This window comes from Balaenoptera physalus (genome assembly GCF_965194825.1).
Source record: "Balaenoptera physalus genome assembly, chromosome: 14".
Lineage (NCBI taxonomy): Eukaryota > Metazoa > Chordata > Mammalia > Artiodactyla > Balaenopteridae > Balaenoptera > Balaenoptera physalus.
The window spans coordinates 79,728,239-79,746,295 of NC_138893.1; the positions used below are offsets into that span (position 1 = coordinate 79,728,239).

The window sequence follows — 18,057 nt, forward strand, 5'->3', positions numbered from 1 at the left end:
CAGACTTAGTTCCCCCAGTACCAAATCGTGACAACACGTGTGACATGTAGCCAGGGAAGCCCATGAGATACTCTCTGCCTGGGGTTTTTACTGGGAGCCGGCCACGTAGGAACCCCCTGCTTAGCATGCTCTGAAATTCCAGACTCCCAGAAGAAAGCAGGTGCTGAGCCTAAAACACACTGTTCATCCAGCCCAGGCATGGGGAGCCCTTCCTATCACTCGGGAAAGGTTTATATCAGTGCAGGGAACTGCTAACTGTTCCCGTTCCCAGACGCCAGCTAAGGGTCACCTTGCAAGCAGGCCTTTCTAAGGATGGAAGTCTCAGGCCTGCTATGGTGACTCTTTCCTGTACACTACTTAAGGAATGTTTGTGAACGAATGAATCAACGCAGTGTGACTGCAGAGCCTGTGGAATCAGACCTCAAGACTCCTGAAGGCCAGAGGGTGTGACCTCCCCTCCCTTGTCAACAATCCTTCCCCCAGACAGACGGAGGCGAGTTTGTCCTTCCTCCTGCCCTCAGACCTTTGGTAATCGTGACTCTCTGGTCCCCAGGTGTTGAAGCACAACGGGTCATCAGAAATTCTCAACAAGCTGTACGACACGGCCATGGACAAGCTGGAGGTGGTTAAGAAGGACTATGACGCCCTGCGGAAGAGGTATAGCGAGAAAGTCGCCATCCACAACTCGGACCTGAGCCGCCTGGAGCAGCTGGAGGAGGAGAACCAGCGCCTTCTGAAGCAGACGGAGATGCTGACGCAGCAGAGGGACACGGCCATCCAGCTGCAGCACCAGTGTGCCCTCTCCCTGAGGAGGTAGGAACCTAGGCTGTCAAGGAAGGGAGCGAGCTGGCCTGTCTCTTGCACTCAGAGAATGGCCAGAGGGCCAAAGCATCCTCTCTGCCAGGGGCCACTCTCCTTTGTGGGCTTGTGGTTATCTTCAAGGCTCTCCGCCACTTTCTGGGGGTTAAAAAAAAAAAAAAAACAAGCAATTGAACTTTTTCAATCAAAAATTACTTATGTCCGGGAAACATTTTCCTGGCACTGTCTTGGCAGTTGTGCTCCTTTCTTCCATCTGAACGACTCTGGTGTGTTCTGACCGTCCTGTTTCTGAGGTCACCACACAAGCCTCTCCCCTCTGTGTCAGTCACCCACCTGGCAGATAGGAAAGTTAATTGTCCTAGGCATTGTTCTTCTAAAATTGCCCTTTCTATTAAGGCAGATAATCTGTAGGGATGTGACCCCTGCCCTCCAACAGTGTTTCTTAAGGTACATTCCTGCAGAATACCTGTTCTCTGGGGTGCTTATCAGGTTTATATGAAAAGTGTTCTCTGGCTTTAAAAGGGTTTGGGAATTGCCGGGTTGCACACAAACAAGTGTCTGCGCTGCAGGACTTCTCAGAACCTTTACTCCGATACTGTGCGCTAGAATCTCCCAAGAGGGGACAGAATGCAGTGTTTTTCCCAAACATCAGTCATCAGAGAGCACACTTTTTTTAAATGGAGCTCCGTGCAGGGTTGGTTTCTAAGGAACCCACATTCAGAAATGCTGCTCTAGAGCTGCAGGCTGTAACTTGCAGGGCCGCCTGCATGGAAGGTGCTTCCTGGCCTGGAAGGACCGAGCGGTGCTCTCACGCTAACCTGGAGGCTTTGGGCCAGTCACCTGTGTCTCGAGGCCTTATCCCCTGTATCTGTAAAATGAGGTGCTCAGACTCAACGATTGTTCATGCCACTTTTGTCTTTCATAGGCTGTGATTCTAGCATTGTTTTGTTCTTATTTTTAAAGATAACGTAGCTTGACTGTGGAAGAAATAACACTGTTATTTCCAGTAGAGCAGAGGACATGAAGTTCTCAGTCCATCTTCCAGTATTTGTAAAAGGCGGAGAAAAATACCTGGTCCAGGGGCACTGGTCCTTCATGGCTTTTCTCTCTTGCGGGTGTGGAGAATGGCCGCGTTCGACACTTCATGCTTGACTGTTCGGCGCAGCAGAGCTGGCTGGGCAGGTCCCCACGCCCTCGTCCTGGCTGCCTCTCTCCGCCAGGTTCGAGGCCATCCACCACGAGCTGAACAAGGCCACGGCCCAGAACAAGGACCTGCAGTGGGAGATGGAGCTGCTGCAGTCGGAGCTGACGGAGTTGAGGACCACACAGGCGAAGACCGCCAAGGAGTCAGAGAAGTACAAGGAGGAGCGGGATGCGGTGTACAGCGAGTACAAGCTCATCATGAGCGAGCGCGACCAGGTCATCTCCGAGCTGGACAAGCTGCAGACCGAGGTGGAGCTGGCCGAGTCCAAGCTCAAGAGCAGCACGTCTGAGAAGAAGGCGGCCAGCGAGGAGATGGAGGCGCTGCGACAGGTAGGAAGGTGGTGAGGGAAAATGGGCTGTGATGCACAGGTATCCGGAGTAGCAGGGAGCAGCCTTCAACCTGCTGCCGCCTGGGTTATTGGATGCCTCCTGGGTAACTGCTGAGCTCACGCTCGGTGCCCAGCTCTATTCGGGCTGCAGGGGACACAGGTGAGGTTCCGCTGTGGTCCTGGGTGTCCGGAGCTGACAGCGTAGGAAGAAGATTGGATGACACGCACGGACACTCACGCACGCCTGTCGTGATGTGGTGGTAGATCAGTCTTTTGCTGGAAGTCAGCTCAAGGGCTTGCTCATTAAGAAGCAAGATCCCAGGGCCACGTTCCCAAAGCCATAGGCACCTTTGGCCTTGTGAGTCCAGAAGGGCGCCCTCAGTGTTCCTTCACCCCAGCATCTGAGGCGTCTTCTCTTTAGAGGGGTGGTCTGGGCTCCTTCTGGGAAGCTGTTCTACGAGCTTGAGCCCAATACTCTTCTCAGGCCTCGCCCCCTGGGGGGCACGCCTCCAGGGTCAGGGGAGTGGCGCTCAGCAGCATCGGAATTGAGGCACTGAGCTCGACTCCCGAGTGGTCAGTGGGGACTCTCTGCATCTTTCCTACCTGACCACCCAGGCCTCATCGCTGACACTGCTTACCCCCAAGACCAGGTGTGCCCTGCTGGGGCTTGGACAGGCCTGTGGACTCCCCCTCTTTGAGACTGCCTTCCCATTCGGTTAGTTTGTGTGTGGCTCTGTTTAGGGCTGCTGAACTGGATCAGAGCAGACTTTCTTCCCATTGGAATAGTTCTCTGTTCATACCTCTCCATTCTGACTCTGTGCAGGTCAGTTAGAGCGAAGGCTTTAAAACTGGCCTGTGAGAAGTGAAAAGCAAGGTGTTAAAGGTCGGGCAGCTTCACAGGGGACGGTGTGTGTGTGGATTGTTGAAGCTAGGGCCCTCTGGGCCGAGCATGAGGCAGGGCTGATGCCCGAGGGGCGGCCAGGGCCTCGTGGGCCTCTCTGCGGACTGTGATGCTGCCTGATGCCCAGGCGGTGCTGGGGACTGTGTTTGGAGAGTGGACCTCCTCAGCCATGTGACCTCTTAGCTCTCCTAGCTCTCTGGGCCTCAGTCTCCTTACCTGCACACTGGAAATGAGGACAGCATCTGCTTCACAGTGTGGTCATGATGATCAGATGGTTTAACATTGAAAACACACTTAGGATAATATCTGCATAAAGTAGGAATGATATGAGTCTTTACTATTAGGATTATTTTTATGCCCATCTGAACCTTACTACCCTGTTAGGATTAGGGTGCATCCTATAAAATTGTTTTCATAGGCAAAAATGGGCCAAATAGCGACAGTTTCGTACAAAGGGAGTGAGGCTTCTCCAGACCATCAAGGTGAAAGCCATTGTGAAAAGGAATATTTTCTTTGATGAAATTTTTAAAAGACTGGAATGAAGAAATTCTTAATGAGCAAATATAATGCGTTAGGACTTGGTAATTGCCCTGGAGAAAATGTCACCTCACTTTCACATTCTGGTTTGAGATCTTAATTGTTGCGGAAAATGTTGATACCAAATAAGGAAAACAAAATGATGAAGAATAAAACATTAAAAGTGCCTAGGTCAGTCAGTAAGCTAAAAAGTCGAGGACAGTGTGTTAAACCCGTAGAAGGTGAGCCTGTGATAGGCCAGCAGCCCCCTGGAGGGGGCTGAGATGATGGATGCCCCCCAGGGAGCAAGGGGGGCAAAGAGCAGTCGTGCTCTTTGTAGGAATGTGGAAGCACAGAGGAGGAGGAAGACCCCCGACTGCCCCGTGGTGCTAGGTCTGGTGGCCTGTGTCACCCCCCTCCCATTGCTCACGTGTGCCTCCAGCCTGGAGCCCGGTTCCCGGGCCTTGGCAGGGGGGCCCTGGCAGCGTGTGAAGTCTGCCTGTCAGCTGAGGCAGGAGTCTTCTCTGGGCACCCATCCCAGTCAGCAGGCAGGAGAGGACAGCCCCAGCCCCCCCACCCCTGCAGCTTCCAGAACTGAAACCCTTGGCTCCTTCTTGAGTTTGTCTGGCTTCTGGGACACGACCACACCCCGCCTGGCCAGAGTAGACCAGGTCTGTGACCTGGGCCATCCTGGCTCTGAGGTGTGGGCAGGAGGGTCTTATCTCCCTGTGGCCTGCGAGACCCCTGGCGATTGATCCTGCCCCTCTCCAGCAGCCACTTCTTGGGGGGGGTGGTTCGGCTGAGGTGGGCCTTCAGCCAGGCTAGCTTCCTGGTCTCAAAACTGTCCTCGTTCCGCTCAGCCGGGGCAGTGGTTCTTTTTCCCTCTGACACCTGATGGCTTCCTACACTCTCCTCCCTTCTCTCTGTACCTCACTCTTTATTTACTCTCTTTTCTCTGCCACTGCCCTCCCTCTCTCTACTGTCTTCTCCAGAGTGGGTTGTGCAAAGAGAGGGCAGTCGGGGGGGCCTGTCAGGGTCTTTGCCTCACTCTGGACACCAGGTCAGCTCTGACCCCTGTCTCCCCTGCTTCCCACCTTTCCGAGTGGGCACATCTAGAGGCTTCCTTCACAAGGGCGGGTGTCCAGACTCTGACCATGGGCAGGCCAAGTCCACTGAAGGTTCGCCGGCTTCAGGAGGATGTGGTTACCGTCTGGGGCAGCTGGTCCCTGCCACGGGGAAGCTGTGGGGTGCTGCTACGTGTCACAGAGGTCCTTCCAGATACTAGGTCGCTTCCCAAGACAGGCCCTCTGGCAGAGCCGCTGTCCCCTAGAAAGCCCAGCTTGGTCACTTGGGCTGGCAGTGCTTTCTGCTGCCCCTGAATGCACTGCATCTCCTGTGTCCAGTCCTGCTTGGGGAATTGAATTTGCTAGAAAGTGGGGGAGCACTGTATGAGGGAGGAAGTGCCGTGAGAGGTGGAGGATGAGCAGAGGGGCAGGAGGGGAGGCACCTGGGGAGGTGGAGGACGAGCAGAGGCGCATTCTTGTGTTGCGTGTATTTTGCTTCTTCAGAAAGCCTTGGAGCTGGACTAGGAGTTACTCTTGCAAGAGATGCTCACTTTGTCATTTGTCACATTCTTCATTTTTCTGAGGATTATAGAGGCACAGAGGGAGCTTTCTGTATGAGTGCTTCAAAGAGTTTGATTTGAAATTTTAATGGAGCGTGTAACGCTTTAAGGAGGGGTCCAGATGCAAATCCTTTAGAGCTCAGCTTTTTAAAGGAACTGAAACACATAGGACTTCACCAGCAAACATAGTGGTGTATTTTCAGATTTAGAAATAACTCCATATGCTAGAGTATAAAAACTGTATTGTGGACACAGCGGGTGGGGAGCATGATGACCAGTGCTGCACCCTTCACTGCAGCGGGGCCTCGTGTCACGTTTGTCACGAGAGCTCTTTAGGGAGATGCAGTGGGCTCTCAGCAAAACATACCACGTAAGTGGCAGGGCAGGGTCTGGCAGGAGCCCTCCAGGGGCCGTTCCACCGGGGCCCCTGAGACCAGGCCATAGAGGGGCTGGGCTTCCGGTCCTGGCTCTGTGTGGCGCTGTGAGGGTTTGGGTGGACCCTAATATAGCATCACTGGGGGTCTGAACGTGGCTGTGGAGCATGTAGTCATGGGGGGCGGGGGGGCGGTGTCGGAATGGGCTCTGGCTGAGATCCCGGTGTTTCCCTCCATCCAGCTCCCGAGAGTCCAGCCCCAGCTCCTATCCCAGTCGGAGGGCACTTCTGGGCCAGAAGGGCTGGTAACCTCCCCCTCTGCTTGCCCCTCACCCCCACCAGATCAAAGACACGGTGACAATGGACGCGGGGAGAGCCAATAAGGAGGCTGAAATCCTTCGAAAGCAGTGCAAGGCTCTGTGCCAGGAGCTGAAGGAAGCCCTCCAGGAGGCGGATGTGGCCAAGTGCCGGCGGGACTGGGCCTTCCAGGAGCGGGACAAGATCGTGGCGGAGCGGGACAGCATCCGGTATGGGGCGCCCCGGGGCCGCGTGGGCTCGGCTCTCCCCATGGGGCACTGGGTCTGTGGGAGGGTCGGAGTAGTAACCACTTCCTTCCAGGTAAGGTGGGCGTGACCTGGGTCGTCCCTCCTCACCCTAGGTGATGCCCCGGACTCCCCTCATAGTGAGAATTTTAGAATTTTCCATCATGTCTCGACTTCCCATTTCCCTTCACCCTAGAGGTCCGAGCACATGCTCTGTCCACAGCGTGGACCCCTGTGAAGTGGTATAAGGCCAGGCTTTTTTCTTAGGGGGTTTCTGTTACAACTAACATTTCAAAAATGCATTCTTTCAGCCAGTATTCATTGGGCGCCTACTGTGTGCCAGGATCTTAGGTCCCTTGAGCAAGGAGACCCTGGGAGAGTAACAGCCTTTGAGGCTCCTGGGCACGTGTGATGCCCGTGAGGGGCCGGCACCGCGGGGGCTACAGGCAGCTTCGTGGGGCAGGGTGGCGGGGGGGAGGGAGGTGCATGAACAGTGAATTCGTGGGGGCGGGTAGGGAGATCTCCCCAGAGAGCATGGCGTTCGTGCTAGAACTAAAGCTCGAGTGGCATTTTTCCAGGTGGAGGGGGGGATGGGTGTTGCAGCCTGAGGGACCATCGTGAACAAAGGTGTGTGGTGAGCTCAGGGCACAGCTGGGACTGGTTGTGGCGTGAGTGGGGTGCGCACCTGGTAAGTCACAGGAGAAGCGGCTGACAGGGCTCCTGAGGGCAGGCGGTGAGGGCCTGGAAGGGAAGCCCAGGAGTGTAGACTTGGCCCTTGGCCTGGAATAAAGCCAGGAGAGGCCCTGGTGGTGGTGGTGGTGGTGGTGGTGATGATGATGATGATGGCGGCGATAAGTGAGGACTTGGTCATTGAGAGTTTCTGCAAGATCCCTTGTGGCCGTTTGGAGAGACTGATGTCCACCTGGGCTGGTCAGGAGATGAAGGTTCAGGATTGGAGGGGATTTGGGGCCATGGAGAAGTGGGGACCAGCCCTCAGGGTCCATCGAGTGGCAGGATGCCGTTCTAGAGGTGGCACAGAGCACAGCACAGACTCTCCTGCTGCCTGGTCACCTGTCCCCACCACCTCTCTGAGTGACTGAGCTGATCCTGGGAGCCCAGAGACCACACGTCCGTTAGTAGAGAGCTGTTAAGCCTGCACTTGCCGCCTGCACAGAGCTCCGGGCTGCAGAGATGCATAAGACATGATTTCTGTCCAAGTGGGGGGCTCAGCCTAGTTGTGGGGTGGAGGGCATCTCTAGAAAAGCCTGCACATGGGTAGTTGTGCAGTGTCTGGTCGGTGCTGGAGCACAGGGGCTTGCCAGGTGGGCTGCGGGTTGGAGCATGGTCGTTAAGCCCAGGCACACTGAGGCGGAACCTGTGGGACGGACACTGGACGTTCAGAACCAGATGCTCGTTGCCTGGTAACCGTGGGTGTGTCTCCTCTGCCGGGTCCTCAGTGTCCCCTCTGTCCGTGTATGGGATTGGCCTGGGTGGTCTTGCCTCCAGACTCTCAAGCACTCCATCTATGCATCTGGGAGTGAGACAAGCACCTGGGGTGTTCGGGAGCATGGGCTGCAGGCCTCACTGCAAGCCGTGAGTCCTCTGTCCCCTGCCCCTCACAGTGACCTTGCCCTCTGCCCCCTCTGCCAGGACGCTCTGTGACAACCTGAGGCGGGAGCGGGACCGGGCGGTGAGCGAACTGGCTGAGGCCCTGCGCAGCCTGGATGACACTCGCAAGCAGAAGAACGATGTCAGCCGGGAGCTGAAGGAGCTCAAGTACGCTGGGTTGGGCGCCTGCTGGGCTGAGCTGGCGCCCGGGAGCGCGGTGTCCGCTTCCGTCAGGTCAAGGCAGCCCTGTGAGCAGGCCTGGCAGTCTGTCCCTTCACTCTGCCTTACTCGGTCAGTCTGTACAATGTGTCCGAGTGTTGCCTCTCTGTTGAGAGTTAATTAGAAATCCTTAGGGCAGCACAGAGCGTGGCAGCGGCCCTTTGGCGAGCGAGTCGGGGTGGGCAGGCACTGTGTGCCAAGGCTCATCGGAAGGAAGGTCCCTGCCCCGGGCGGTCCACTGGGGGACAGGCAGGCATGTGTTGTCTATTCATTCCCTCCTTTCCTCCCTCCCTCCCTCCCTCATTCATTCGGCAACTCAACAAAGATTTGCCAGGTGCCTGCTGCGTGGGGGCCAGGCCCCGGGGGAGGCACAAGCCGCCGGGTCCCTGCCCTGTGGGGCTCACAATACACGGAGACAGACCAAAGGCAGGGCCATTTGAGAGACCAGCACGCAGTCGAACAGAATGATGACAGGTTCTGATGCAGCGTTTTTGAAGGCAGTTGTGACTACCGCTCAGCAATCTGTTCTGCCTGTGCTGTTTGGGGTGTCAGACAGCGTCCCCTCAGTTACAGCGCTGCTCCCAGGGGTGTTACTTCAGACTTGGTGGCCCCTAGCAGTGTACTGAAAACACAGAGATCCAAGTTGAAGAAGAGAAATCGGCAGATGCCAATCGTCAGTGCAGTCCAGAGCCAGACCGGGTAGTTGAGAAGCAGTGGCTGTCCGCCTGCTCGTGAGGCTTCCTGAACCCATAGGGTGGTTGGAAGCTGGTGAGTGTGCAAGCCTCGCACACTCGAGGGACGCCTTCCGGAAGTGGGTGACAGCTTCCCCTTTTTCCCCGTTCAACAGAACCTCCTAACGTAAGGCAAACAGCTTCATTTCCTCAGTGAAAACCCAGAAGCCCTGGGGCTTGAGCACTCTAAGAAAGTCCCGGGGGTTAAGCGGCAAAGGGACAGACTCTCCAGGTACCCAGTTAGGGTCTAGCAGGTGGTGGAATCAAATTAAGGCAAAGCCTGGAGCCTCGGGGGCTTGAGCGCTGGAGGAGATTTTGCACGTTAATTGAGCTGGAGTTGCCTGGAACTTCTAAGAAATGTCAAGTTCCGTTTGCTCATTCAGCACGTTTGTATTTGCACCTTCTCTGAGCTAAGTTCTGTAACCAGTGGGATGCAGGTGAGGGAGTCCTTGCCGCTGCCCAGGAAGCCCCCCGTCTGCAGAAGCAACATATGTATGTGCCTAGTGGGTGAGAGGTGGGCCGCGTGCAGTGAGCACGAAGTGCAGAGCTGCTTCTCTGTCGGGGAAGAAAGCTTGGAGAAGACTACCCGTGGGCTGAGCGGCCTCCTAGAGCCAGCCTCACATTCTTGAGCACGGTTCAGGCAAAGGTGTGGACGTGGGGGCGTGTCCAGTCGAGCAGGAAACGACAGTAGTTAGGCGTGTGCCAGGAACCCACTGGGCGGTGCTGAGGAATTGGAGAGGTCATCTGGGCCCAGGTTCTAGGAAGAAGGATGTTACTGGGGGATGTTACAAGGTTTCTGACTCTTTTTTCATCCTCTTCACTGGGTCTTTCTGAGAACTAAAGCTTTTTATTTTGATCGAATCCGATTTGCTGATTTTTATTTTTTTACTTTTAATGGATTGTGTTATGTCTAAGAACCCTTAATCCAGTCCTAGATCTCAAAGATTTTTCTCCTATACTTGCCTTCTAGAAGTTTTATAGTTTTATGTTTTATATTTAAATCTGTGATAGGTCTTGCGTTAATTTTTATATAAGGTATGGGGTTTAGGTTGAGAGTCTGTTGCCAGGATGTCCGCTTGCTCCAGCATCATTTGTTGAAGACCGTCCTTCCTCTACTGAACTACTTCTGCACCTTTTGTACTTTGTGGGGCTATTTCTGGGTCCTCTGTTCTGTTCCATTGATCCACAGATCCATTGTCTGTCTTCCTGGCAGTTCCACACCGTCCTGATTTCTGTAGATGTATAATAAGTCTTGAAATCAAGGAGAGTGATTCCTCCCATTTTATTCTTCATTTTCAGAATGGGTTTAGCTGTTCTAATTCCTTTACCTTTCTGTGTATATTTTAGAATAGTCTTGTCTCTATCTACAGAAAGTCTTGCTGGCATTTCTGTAGGAATTGCATTAAATCCCTAGATAAATTTGGGGCAATCTTCTGAGACTGAAAAAAAAAAAAACTATGAAAACTCACTGATACCCAAGAAGCCTTGGGTTTATGAGGCAGCTGGTGTGAAGTATGAGGGGGAAGGGAACGGTCCACCTCATTTCCGAGTGGACTTTGGTGGGATGCTTTGCCTCCCAGAGGGCCGTTGCCATGGCTCTCTCTTTGTTCGCAGGGAACAGATGGAATCCCAGTTGGAAAAGGAGGCCCGGTTCCGGCAGCTGATGGCCCACAGCTCCCACGACTCAGCCATTGACACAGACTCCATGGAGTGGGAAACAGAAGTCGTGGAGTTTGAAAGGGAGACGGTAAACCGCCCTTGCGTCTTCTCTCCCCAGCTCTCCTCAACGTGACGGCTTTGGATGGGGGAGGGAGATGATGGCCCTCTTGCAGGGCCCCCCAGTTTCATGGCTGCTAGTTGGGAGGTCAGCTTTTTCTCCCAGGGTGTGGATGCATCCTTTCCCTGCGCTTGTCCAAGCCCGATGCAGTAGCAGCTTGGTCTCCTGTGTTACCCGGCGGATGCTGGCAGTGCATGGAAAGCAGAGGCAAGAGCAGAGCGCCAGGGGGCTGTGTGTGTGTGTTTCCAGTGGTGGAAAGGGGATCACAGCCGCTCAGAGGTTTTATCCTGGGGACCAGGTGTCCCGTCGGGGTGAAGGGACAGCACCCGCATCGGAGTGAGTGTCTTGGGGGGTGTAAGAGCCAAATGTTTCTCATCACTGCTGTAAAGTGAGCTGTTGCTGCTTTTCTTTTGCCAGGAGGATATTGACTTGAAGGCACTTGGTTTCGATATGGCAGAGGGTGTGAATGAGCCTTGTTTGCCGGGGGACTGTGGCATATTTGTCACTAAAGTGGACAAAGGAAGCATTGCTGATGGCCGCTTACGGTAAGTGTAGAGGGCTCCAGGCTCTGGAGGGAAGGTGGCAGTTTCCCTCTGACCTAATGCAGAGGACCTGGAGAGCCAGGTGGCATTTAAATGAACGCATCCCGGGATCTGGGGGCCTCACAGAGGCTGTTGAGGCTTTCAGGCTTAACCGCTAACACTGTTCTTAAAGGATGCTCGGACTCCAAATTGCCTCTGAATCTGATCTTTCTCCCATCACCAGGTGCTGCCTTTTGCTTCTCTGTGTAGTAAGGGGCTCAGGTGAAGTGTGTGAGAGTCTGGAATGTGCATTGCCTGCTCATCCCATGAAATAGCGATGATAATAATTAGCACCTACATAGTGCTTGGTATTTGCTAAGTTTAAGTACTTTATATAATTCATTAATCTTTACAATCCCATGAGGTAGGTGCTTGTATTGCCCCCATTTTACAAATGAGGACACTGAGGCCCAGAGGGACTACGTCATACCGCTAGTAAGTGGTAGAGCTAGGATTCGAAACCAGGCTCCAACCCTTGCCAGGGTAACCACTCCACCTTCCTAGAAGAGGAAACCTTTCTCTTTTTTTCTTTTTTTTTTTTTTTTTTTGTAAATAAATTTATTTATTTGTTTTTATTTTTGGCTGTGCTGGGTCTTTGTTGCTGTGCGCGGGCTTGCTCTAGTTGCCGCGAGGGGGGGCTACTCTTTGTTGCGGTGCACGGGCTCGTCATTGTCGTGGCTTCTCTTGTTGCGGAGCACGGGCTCTAGGCGCGCGGCTTCAGTAGTTGTGGCACGTGGGCTCAGTAGTTGTGGCGCACGGGCTTAGCTGCTCCGCGGCATGTGGGATCTTCCCAGACCGGGGCTCGAACCCGTGTCCCCTGCATTGGCAGGCGGATTCTTAACCACCGTGCCACCAGGGAAACCCCGAGGAAACCTTTCTGAATGTGTTTGTGGGGTACTTTGTGCTTTCTGGTGTTCTGCTCCCCGAATGGGAGCAACAGGGGCCGGCCCCCTGGTCCCAAGGCCTCCGCTGGCAGTGACCTGGCTGTCCCCCTCCTCAGGGTCAATGACTGGCTGCTGAGAATCAACGACGTGGACCTCATCAATAAGGACAAGAAGCAGGCCATCAAGGCGCTCCTCAACGGGGAGGGGGCCATCAACATGGTCGTGCGTCGGAGGAAGTCCCTGGGCGGGAAGGTGGTCACACCGCTGCACATCAACCTGAGCGGGCATAAAGGTCGGGGCTGGGGAGGTGGGCAGGGCACCCTTTTCTCGTACAGAGAGATTGCATGTGTTTTCGGGCACCCCTCATTCCCAGAACTAGGCGTTGATGTGGTTTCAGTGCAGCCCATGTGCTTCCCGCTAGGGGGCCGTCTGGGTCCTGGGTCTTGCTTGTCTCTGATTGTTTGATTCACCAGACTAGACTTGACCGGGTCCCTGGGTGGTGTGACCTGGGCGGGGTGCTGGGATGGACAGGTCGTAGTCTGCCAACATCCTTTTTAAAAGTTTATCTCGTAAAGACAAGATGAGACAACCAGAGGGCCGTGCAACCCGGGCGGGGGTTAACCGGGGACCTCTGGTTTGCAGACAGCGGCATCAGCCTGGAGAATGGAGTGTATGCTGCCGCCGTGGTGCCCGGAAGCCCGGCTGCCAAAGAGGGGTCCCTCGCCGTGGGAGACAGGATTGTGGCTGTAAGTCTCAGGGAACCCTTCCTCTGGTTCTAGGCTCCCCATCTCCCAGTTCCCATCCTGACGGCAACTACTTTTAACAATTCATTGTGTTTTCTCCCCCAAACGTTCAAAACTTATATCTCCCACTTTTTTTTTTTTTTAAACTTAGATGTGATCATAATATACTGTGCTGCTGCTAACCTTGCTTTTTGTTTTTAACAGCGTGCCTTGAGGTTCTTCCAGATTCACATCTTTAGATCTGTCTGGGTCATTTCAGTAACTGCTTGTTCCTTAGTGGCCTTTGAGCCGGTCTCCTGATGGACAGTCAGGACTGTCCATTTTTGCCTTTGTGATAGTGCTTCATGGCCACTGCTGTGTCCCGCCACGGGATAGAGTCCTGGGTGGGGGAATTGCTGGATCAGAGGGCATAAGCATTTAACATGTGATGTGATTTCCCTCCTTGTGCTTCAAAGAAGTCCCACCTGCCATGTTTGGGGGGGGGGCTCATTACTTCACATCTTTGCCAGTGTTTTTCAGATTTGGGGGCGAGCTAGAGTTTGAAAGCAATATGGCCATTACGAAAAACTCTAAGATGTGGGGAAGTTATAAAGAAAAACAAAACAAACCAAATTAATCTACCACCCCAAGATAATCACTCTGAATATATATATATTTTTAACTTTCAATTTTGAAATAATTACAGAAATAATTATAATTCAGTTATAATGTTAAACAATGTTAAAAAATAAAGTGGCAAAGATAGTACAGAAAGGTCCTACGTACCTATCATCCAGTTAACATCTAACGGTTACATCTTACGTAACTATGAAATCTGTTATCACATTTTAGGATTAAAAAAAAAATCAAGATACAGAGCTGTCCACCACCACAAAGATCTCCCTCGTGTCACCCCTTTCTATTAACCCCCGCAGTCCTAAGCATGCCCCCTCCCCGCCATCATAAGCCCTGGCAACTAATTTGTTCTCCAGCTCTGTAATTCTGTCATTTGGAGGATATTGTATAAGTAGAATCCATAGTACTTGCCCGTTTGAGATGGCCTTTTCCACTTGGCTTCGTGCTGTGAGCTCCATCACTGGTTGGATGTGCTGGTGCGGTGGTCCTTCTCGAAGCCGGGTGGGACTCCATGGTACGGATGCACCCCAGTCTCACTGTTCACCTAGTGCACATACACTTTTAAAAAGGACTGGAACGTGTCTGAGACGGGTGCGGACAGAGACTCAGGCGTGAGGGGCTGTAGGAGTCTTTGCGATGATACTTCATGTCACGTGGGTCCAGCCTCCCACATCATGATCTCGTTTTCAGTCTCCTCGCGCCCCTGGGAGGGTGGGGGGGCGTCTGTGTTTGTTTTCCTTTTTGCTCTCGAAGGAATTCTGAGCCGTGGTCCAGCATCACGCAGCAGGAAGCGGCAGTTCCGGGATGTCCCTCTGGGACCCGTGGTGCCCTGGTCCCAGTCAGACAAGTCCCTTCCCCAGAGTGCTTTTAAGGCTGTGTGTTCCATTTGCCTCAGAAGCCCCATAACTGGACTTTGAGGGCCTTAACTGGGGAGGGGCTTTCTCTCCTTTTGCCAGCTCCAGACGGGGGCACCTTACAGAACAAGGCCCGCTGTCCAGCGTGGGTCAGCAGCTAGGCAGAACCCCTATCCTGGTGGTGGGCCTGACGGGCTCTCTCTTGGCCCTAGATCAATGGCATTGCCCTGGACAACAAGTCTCTGAATGAGTGTGAATCTCTGCTGCGGAGCTGCCAGGACTCCCTGACCCTCTCCCTCCTGAAGGTAAGGGCCCCCGCCCTGCACTGGCTCTGCTCTCGCCCTCTTTGGGGCAGGCAGAACCCCAGCTCCTTGTACCCAAGCCACTTCTCCACATCACTGGGATCCTTGGAAAAAAGGTCTTGATTTATAAGTGCAAGGTATGCATGAACGAACCCTGACTGGATCCTGGTTTAAAAACCAAAACCAAAACCAAAAACCCAGAAACAAAAAAACCTAGCTATGAAGGACATTTTGGAGATGGGGGGTACATTTGGATCTGGACTGGATAATTAGATGATCTTAGGGAACTGTTACTTTTCCTGGGTATAATGATGGTATTGGGGTTATATAGGAGAATGGCCTTATTTGGGAGAAATGCATGCTAAAGCTGTTAGGGTGAAATGTCATAATATTTGTAACTTATTTTCGAATGTTCTGCAGTATAAATAGATATAGACAATTGGGCAAAATATTGTTGAATCTAAATGGGTTTAAGGGCGTTTATTGTACTTTTTATCAGCTTTTCTAAGAAGGTTGGAAAAAGGCTCATCTACTTCATTAAGAGATATTTTTAAAAATTATTTTAAAATTAATAGACTTTTTGGGGAACAGATTCAGGTTTACAGAAAAGTTGAGTTAGTACAGAGAGTTCTCATATTTTCCGCTCTATAATATTGATGAGCCAATATTAATACATTAGTATTAACTAAAGTCTGTAGTTAATGTGAGGATTCACTCTTGGTGTTGTACATTCTACGGGTTTAGACAAATGTATAATGACATGTTTCCACCATTACAGTATCCTGCAGAGTAATTTCAGTGCCCTAAAGATCCTCTGGGCTTCACCTGTTCATCCCTTCCTCCCCCTCAACCCCTGGCAACCACTGATCTTTTGACTATCTCTGTAGTTTTGCCTTTTCCAGAATGTCATATAGCTGAACTCATATAGTATGTAGCATTTTCAGATTGACTTCTTTCACTTGGTACTATGCATTTAAGGTTCCTGCATGTCTTTTCATGGCTTGATAGGTTGTTTCTTTTTATCACTAAATAATATTCCACTGTCTAGGTGTACTGTAAGATGTCTTTAATAATGAATTTTTTATATTTGCATTTAATAATTTTAAAAAATAGGCAGGACACAGTGCAGGTGATTTCAGAAAGTGCTCGAAGTCAAGGGAACTTTGTGTCTTTCCTGTGGGTTCCCAGTGGCCTGGCTGTGAGCAAGCCTCACCTGTTGGCGAGGTGTACATGCCTGTCCATCTGTCTGTCTGCCCATCTGTCCAACGCTGGGGTGTGTGTGGCCCATTCCCGACCATCGCTCTACCTCCAGGGATGTTTTTCGGTGGCAGCTCCAGGTCGTGCGGTCTCACCGCCTCTCTTCCTCACTCCTCTGCAACCCCTGCTTAGGTGTTCCCTCAGAGCGCCTCGTGGAGCGGCCAGAACATCTTTGAAAACATCAAGGACTCTGATAAGATGCTGAGCTTCCGAGCCCATGGCCCGGAGGTCCAGGCTCAGAATAAACGGAATTTGCTGCAGCACAACAACTCCACGCAGACGGACATCTTCTACGCCGACAGGCTGGAGGACAGGAAGGAGTCGGGCCCCCCAGGAGGCAGCAGCTCCTTCCTGCACAAGCCGTTCCCCGGGGGAACCTTCCCCGTCTCCCCCCAGGCCTGTCCCAGCGCCTCCGAGCGTAGCCTGAGCTCCTTCCGCTCGGACGCTTCGGGGGAGCGTGGCTCTGGGCCGGTGGACGTGCGTAGCCGGCGGCCACTGCTGCCCTTCGAGACGGAGGTGGGCCCCTGTGGGGAGGCAGAGGCCCGCCTGGACAAGGCAGAGCCCGAGAATGCCAACAGCGGCGGGACCTGGCCCAAGGCTGTGCTCAGCTCCACGGCAGGACCCGAGAAGCTCTCCGTTTACAAGAAGCCAAAGCAAAGAAAGTCTATCTTTGACCCAAACACTTTCAAACGCCCCCAGACGCCCCCCAAAATAGACTACCTGCTCCCAGGCCCTGGGCCTGCTTACTCCCCCCTGCCCTCCAAGAGGGTAGGACCTCTGACGCCCCCAAAACCTCCCAGGAGGGGTGACTCCATTAAGTTCCAGCACAAACTGGAAACCAGTTCTGAGTCAGAGGCCACTCTAGTGGGCAGCTCCCCATCCACCAGCCCCCCGAGCGCCCTGCCCCCCGACATGGACCCCGGGGAGCCCATGCACGCCTCGCCCCCTCGCAAGGCCAGGGTCCGCATTGCTTCCAGCTACTACCCTGAAGGGGACGGGGACTCCTCCTACCTGCCGGCCAAGAAGCCCTGTGACGAGGACCTCACCTCCCAGAAGATGGACGAGCTGGGGCAGAAGCGCCGCCGGCCAAAGTCTGCTCCCAGCTTTCGGCCCAAGCTCGCGCCAGTAGTGATCTCTGCTCAGTTCCTGGAGGTAGAGCTCAGCCCTGGAGTGGGTCAGGGTGAGGTGGAGGTGGGGCGGGCCACGCAGGGACCTGCGCCCGCCCGCAACTGGCATCCTCCAGCTCAGGCTTAGCCCTGGCTCCTTTGCCTCTGCTCTCAGCACCTGCCCGGGGGAAGGGGAGGGGATGGCAGGTGAATGCCAGCAGGAAGCAGTCTCCCTTTAGGAGATTAGAAAGTAGCATGGGTGTGCATGATAGCGGTAATATGACGCCAAGAGGGGAACGCTTTCTTGGGCGTGGGGTTTTTGATTTGCTTATTCAGCAAGAAGCTTTTGAACTTGTATTGCAATAAACCCAAGTGGCAAGGACCCACCTCAGAGGGTTTAGGGAGTCAAGATAGCACACGTGAATCTGTTAGCCGGCAGCAGGACAGGCCAGCTTGTTTTTGTGGGTGCTGTGGTCATTTCCAGAAGGGAGAGATTGCTGTGAGCGGGAGAACAAATCCGTGCTACTCTCAGCAGACACGGAGCTTCACACAGCTGGGCAAGTTGTGTGGAGTTGCTACCTACATGTGCCCGATGCACCCACGTGTTCCACCCTCTACACACAAAAGCTGTTTATTTGAAAGAACAGATTCTTTCTGTGTGGTTTTCTTCCAAAGTATTTTTGAAGGAAGTTCTTCTCCTCCAGATGTGTAAGGCAACATGAATGAATAAACGAGTTACGATCTCTCCCAAATGTCACTTCATGTGTCTGAGTGGGAGAAGCTAGGTCGTAAGGGACAGAAATCGCTTGCAAATGCCTGTGTGTTTCCCTGTTTCCAGCCACTGCCTCTTGCCTTTGGTTCTGCAGGAGCAGAAGAGCGTCCCAGCCAGTGGAGAACTCTCCCCAGATCTCCAGGAGTGGTCCCCTTACTCGCCAGGGCATTCCAGCCGGCACAGCAACCCCCCCATCTACCCCAGCAGGGCGTCTGTGGGTGAGCTGGCCGGGCCGGGCCGGGGAGGAGGGTCAATGCGGGCTCACAGGGCCGCCCCGTCCCAGGGACAGTGGAGACTGTCA

The 18,057-nt window shown here is 53.4% G+C and overlaps 1 protein-coding gene across 6 annotated transcripts in view; it reads left to right on the plus strand.

The window, feature by feature from the left end:
• DLG5 (discs large MAGUK scaffold protein 5) overlaps positions 1-18,057 on the plus strand; it is a 200,740-nt gene that overhangs the window by 81,298 nt on the left and 101,385 nt on the right. For all 6 annotated transcript variants that reach the window (XM_082425665.1, XM_082425669.1, XM_082425664.1 and 3 more), the window contains 11 exons: positions 554-813; positions 2,040-2,352; positions 6,108-6,292; positions 7,958-8,083; positions 10,480-10,612; positions 11,060-11,187; positions 12,224-12,399; positions 12,750-12,853; positions 14,532-14,624; positions 16,011-17,030; positions 17,851-17,974. In XM_082425665.1, coding sequence (XP_082281791.1) covers positions 554-813; positions 2,040-2,352; positions 6,108-6,292; positions 7,958-8,083; positions 10,480-10,612; positions 11,060-11,187; positions 12,224-12,399; positions 12,750-12,853; positions 14,532-14,624; positions 16,011-17,030; positions 17,851-17,974 — 2,662 coding nt within the window. The remainder of the gene's footprint in view (positions 1-553; positions 814-2,039; positions 2,353-6,107; positions 6,293-7,957; positions 8,084-10,479; positions 10,613-11,059; positions 11,188-12,223; positions 12,400-12,749; positions 12,854-14,531; positions 14,625-16,010; positions 17,031-17,850; positions 17,975-18,057) is intronic.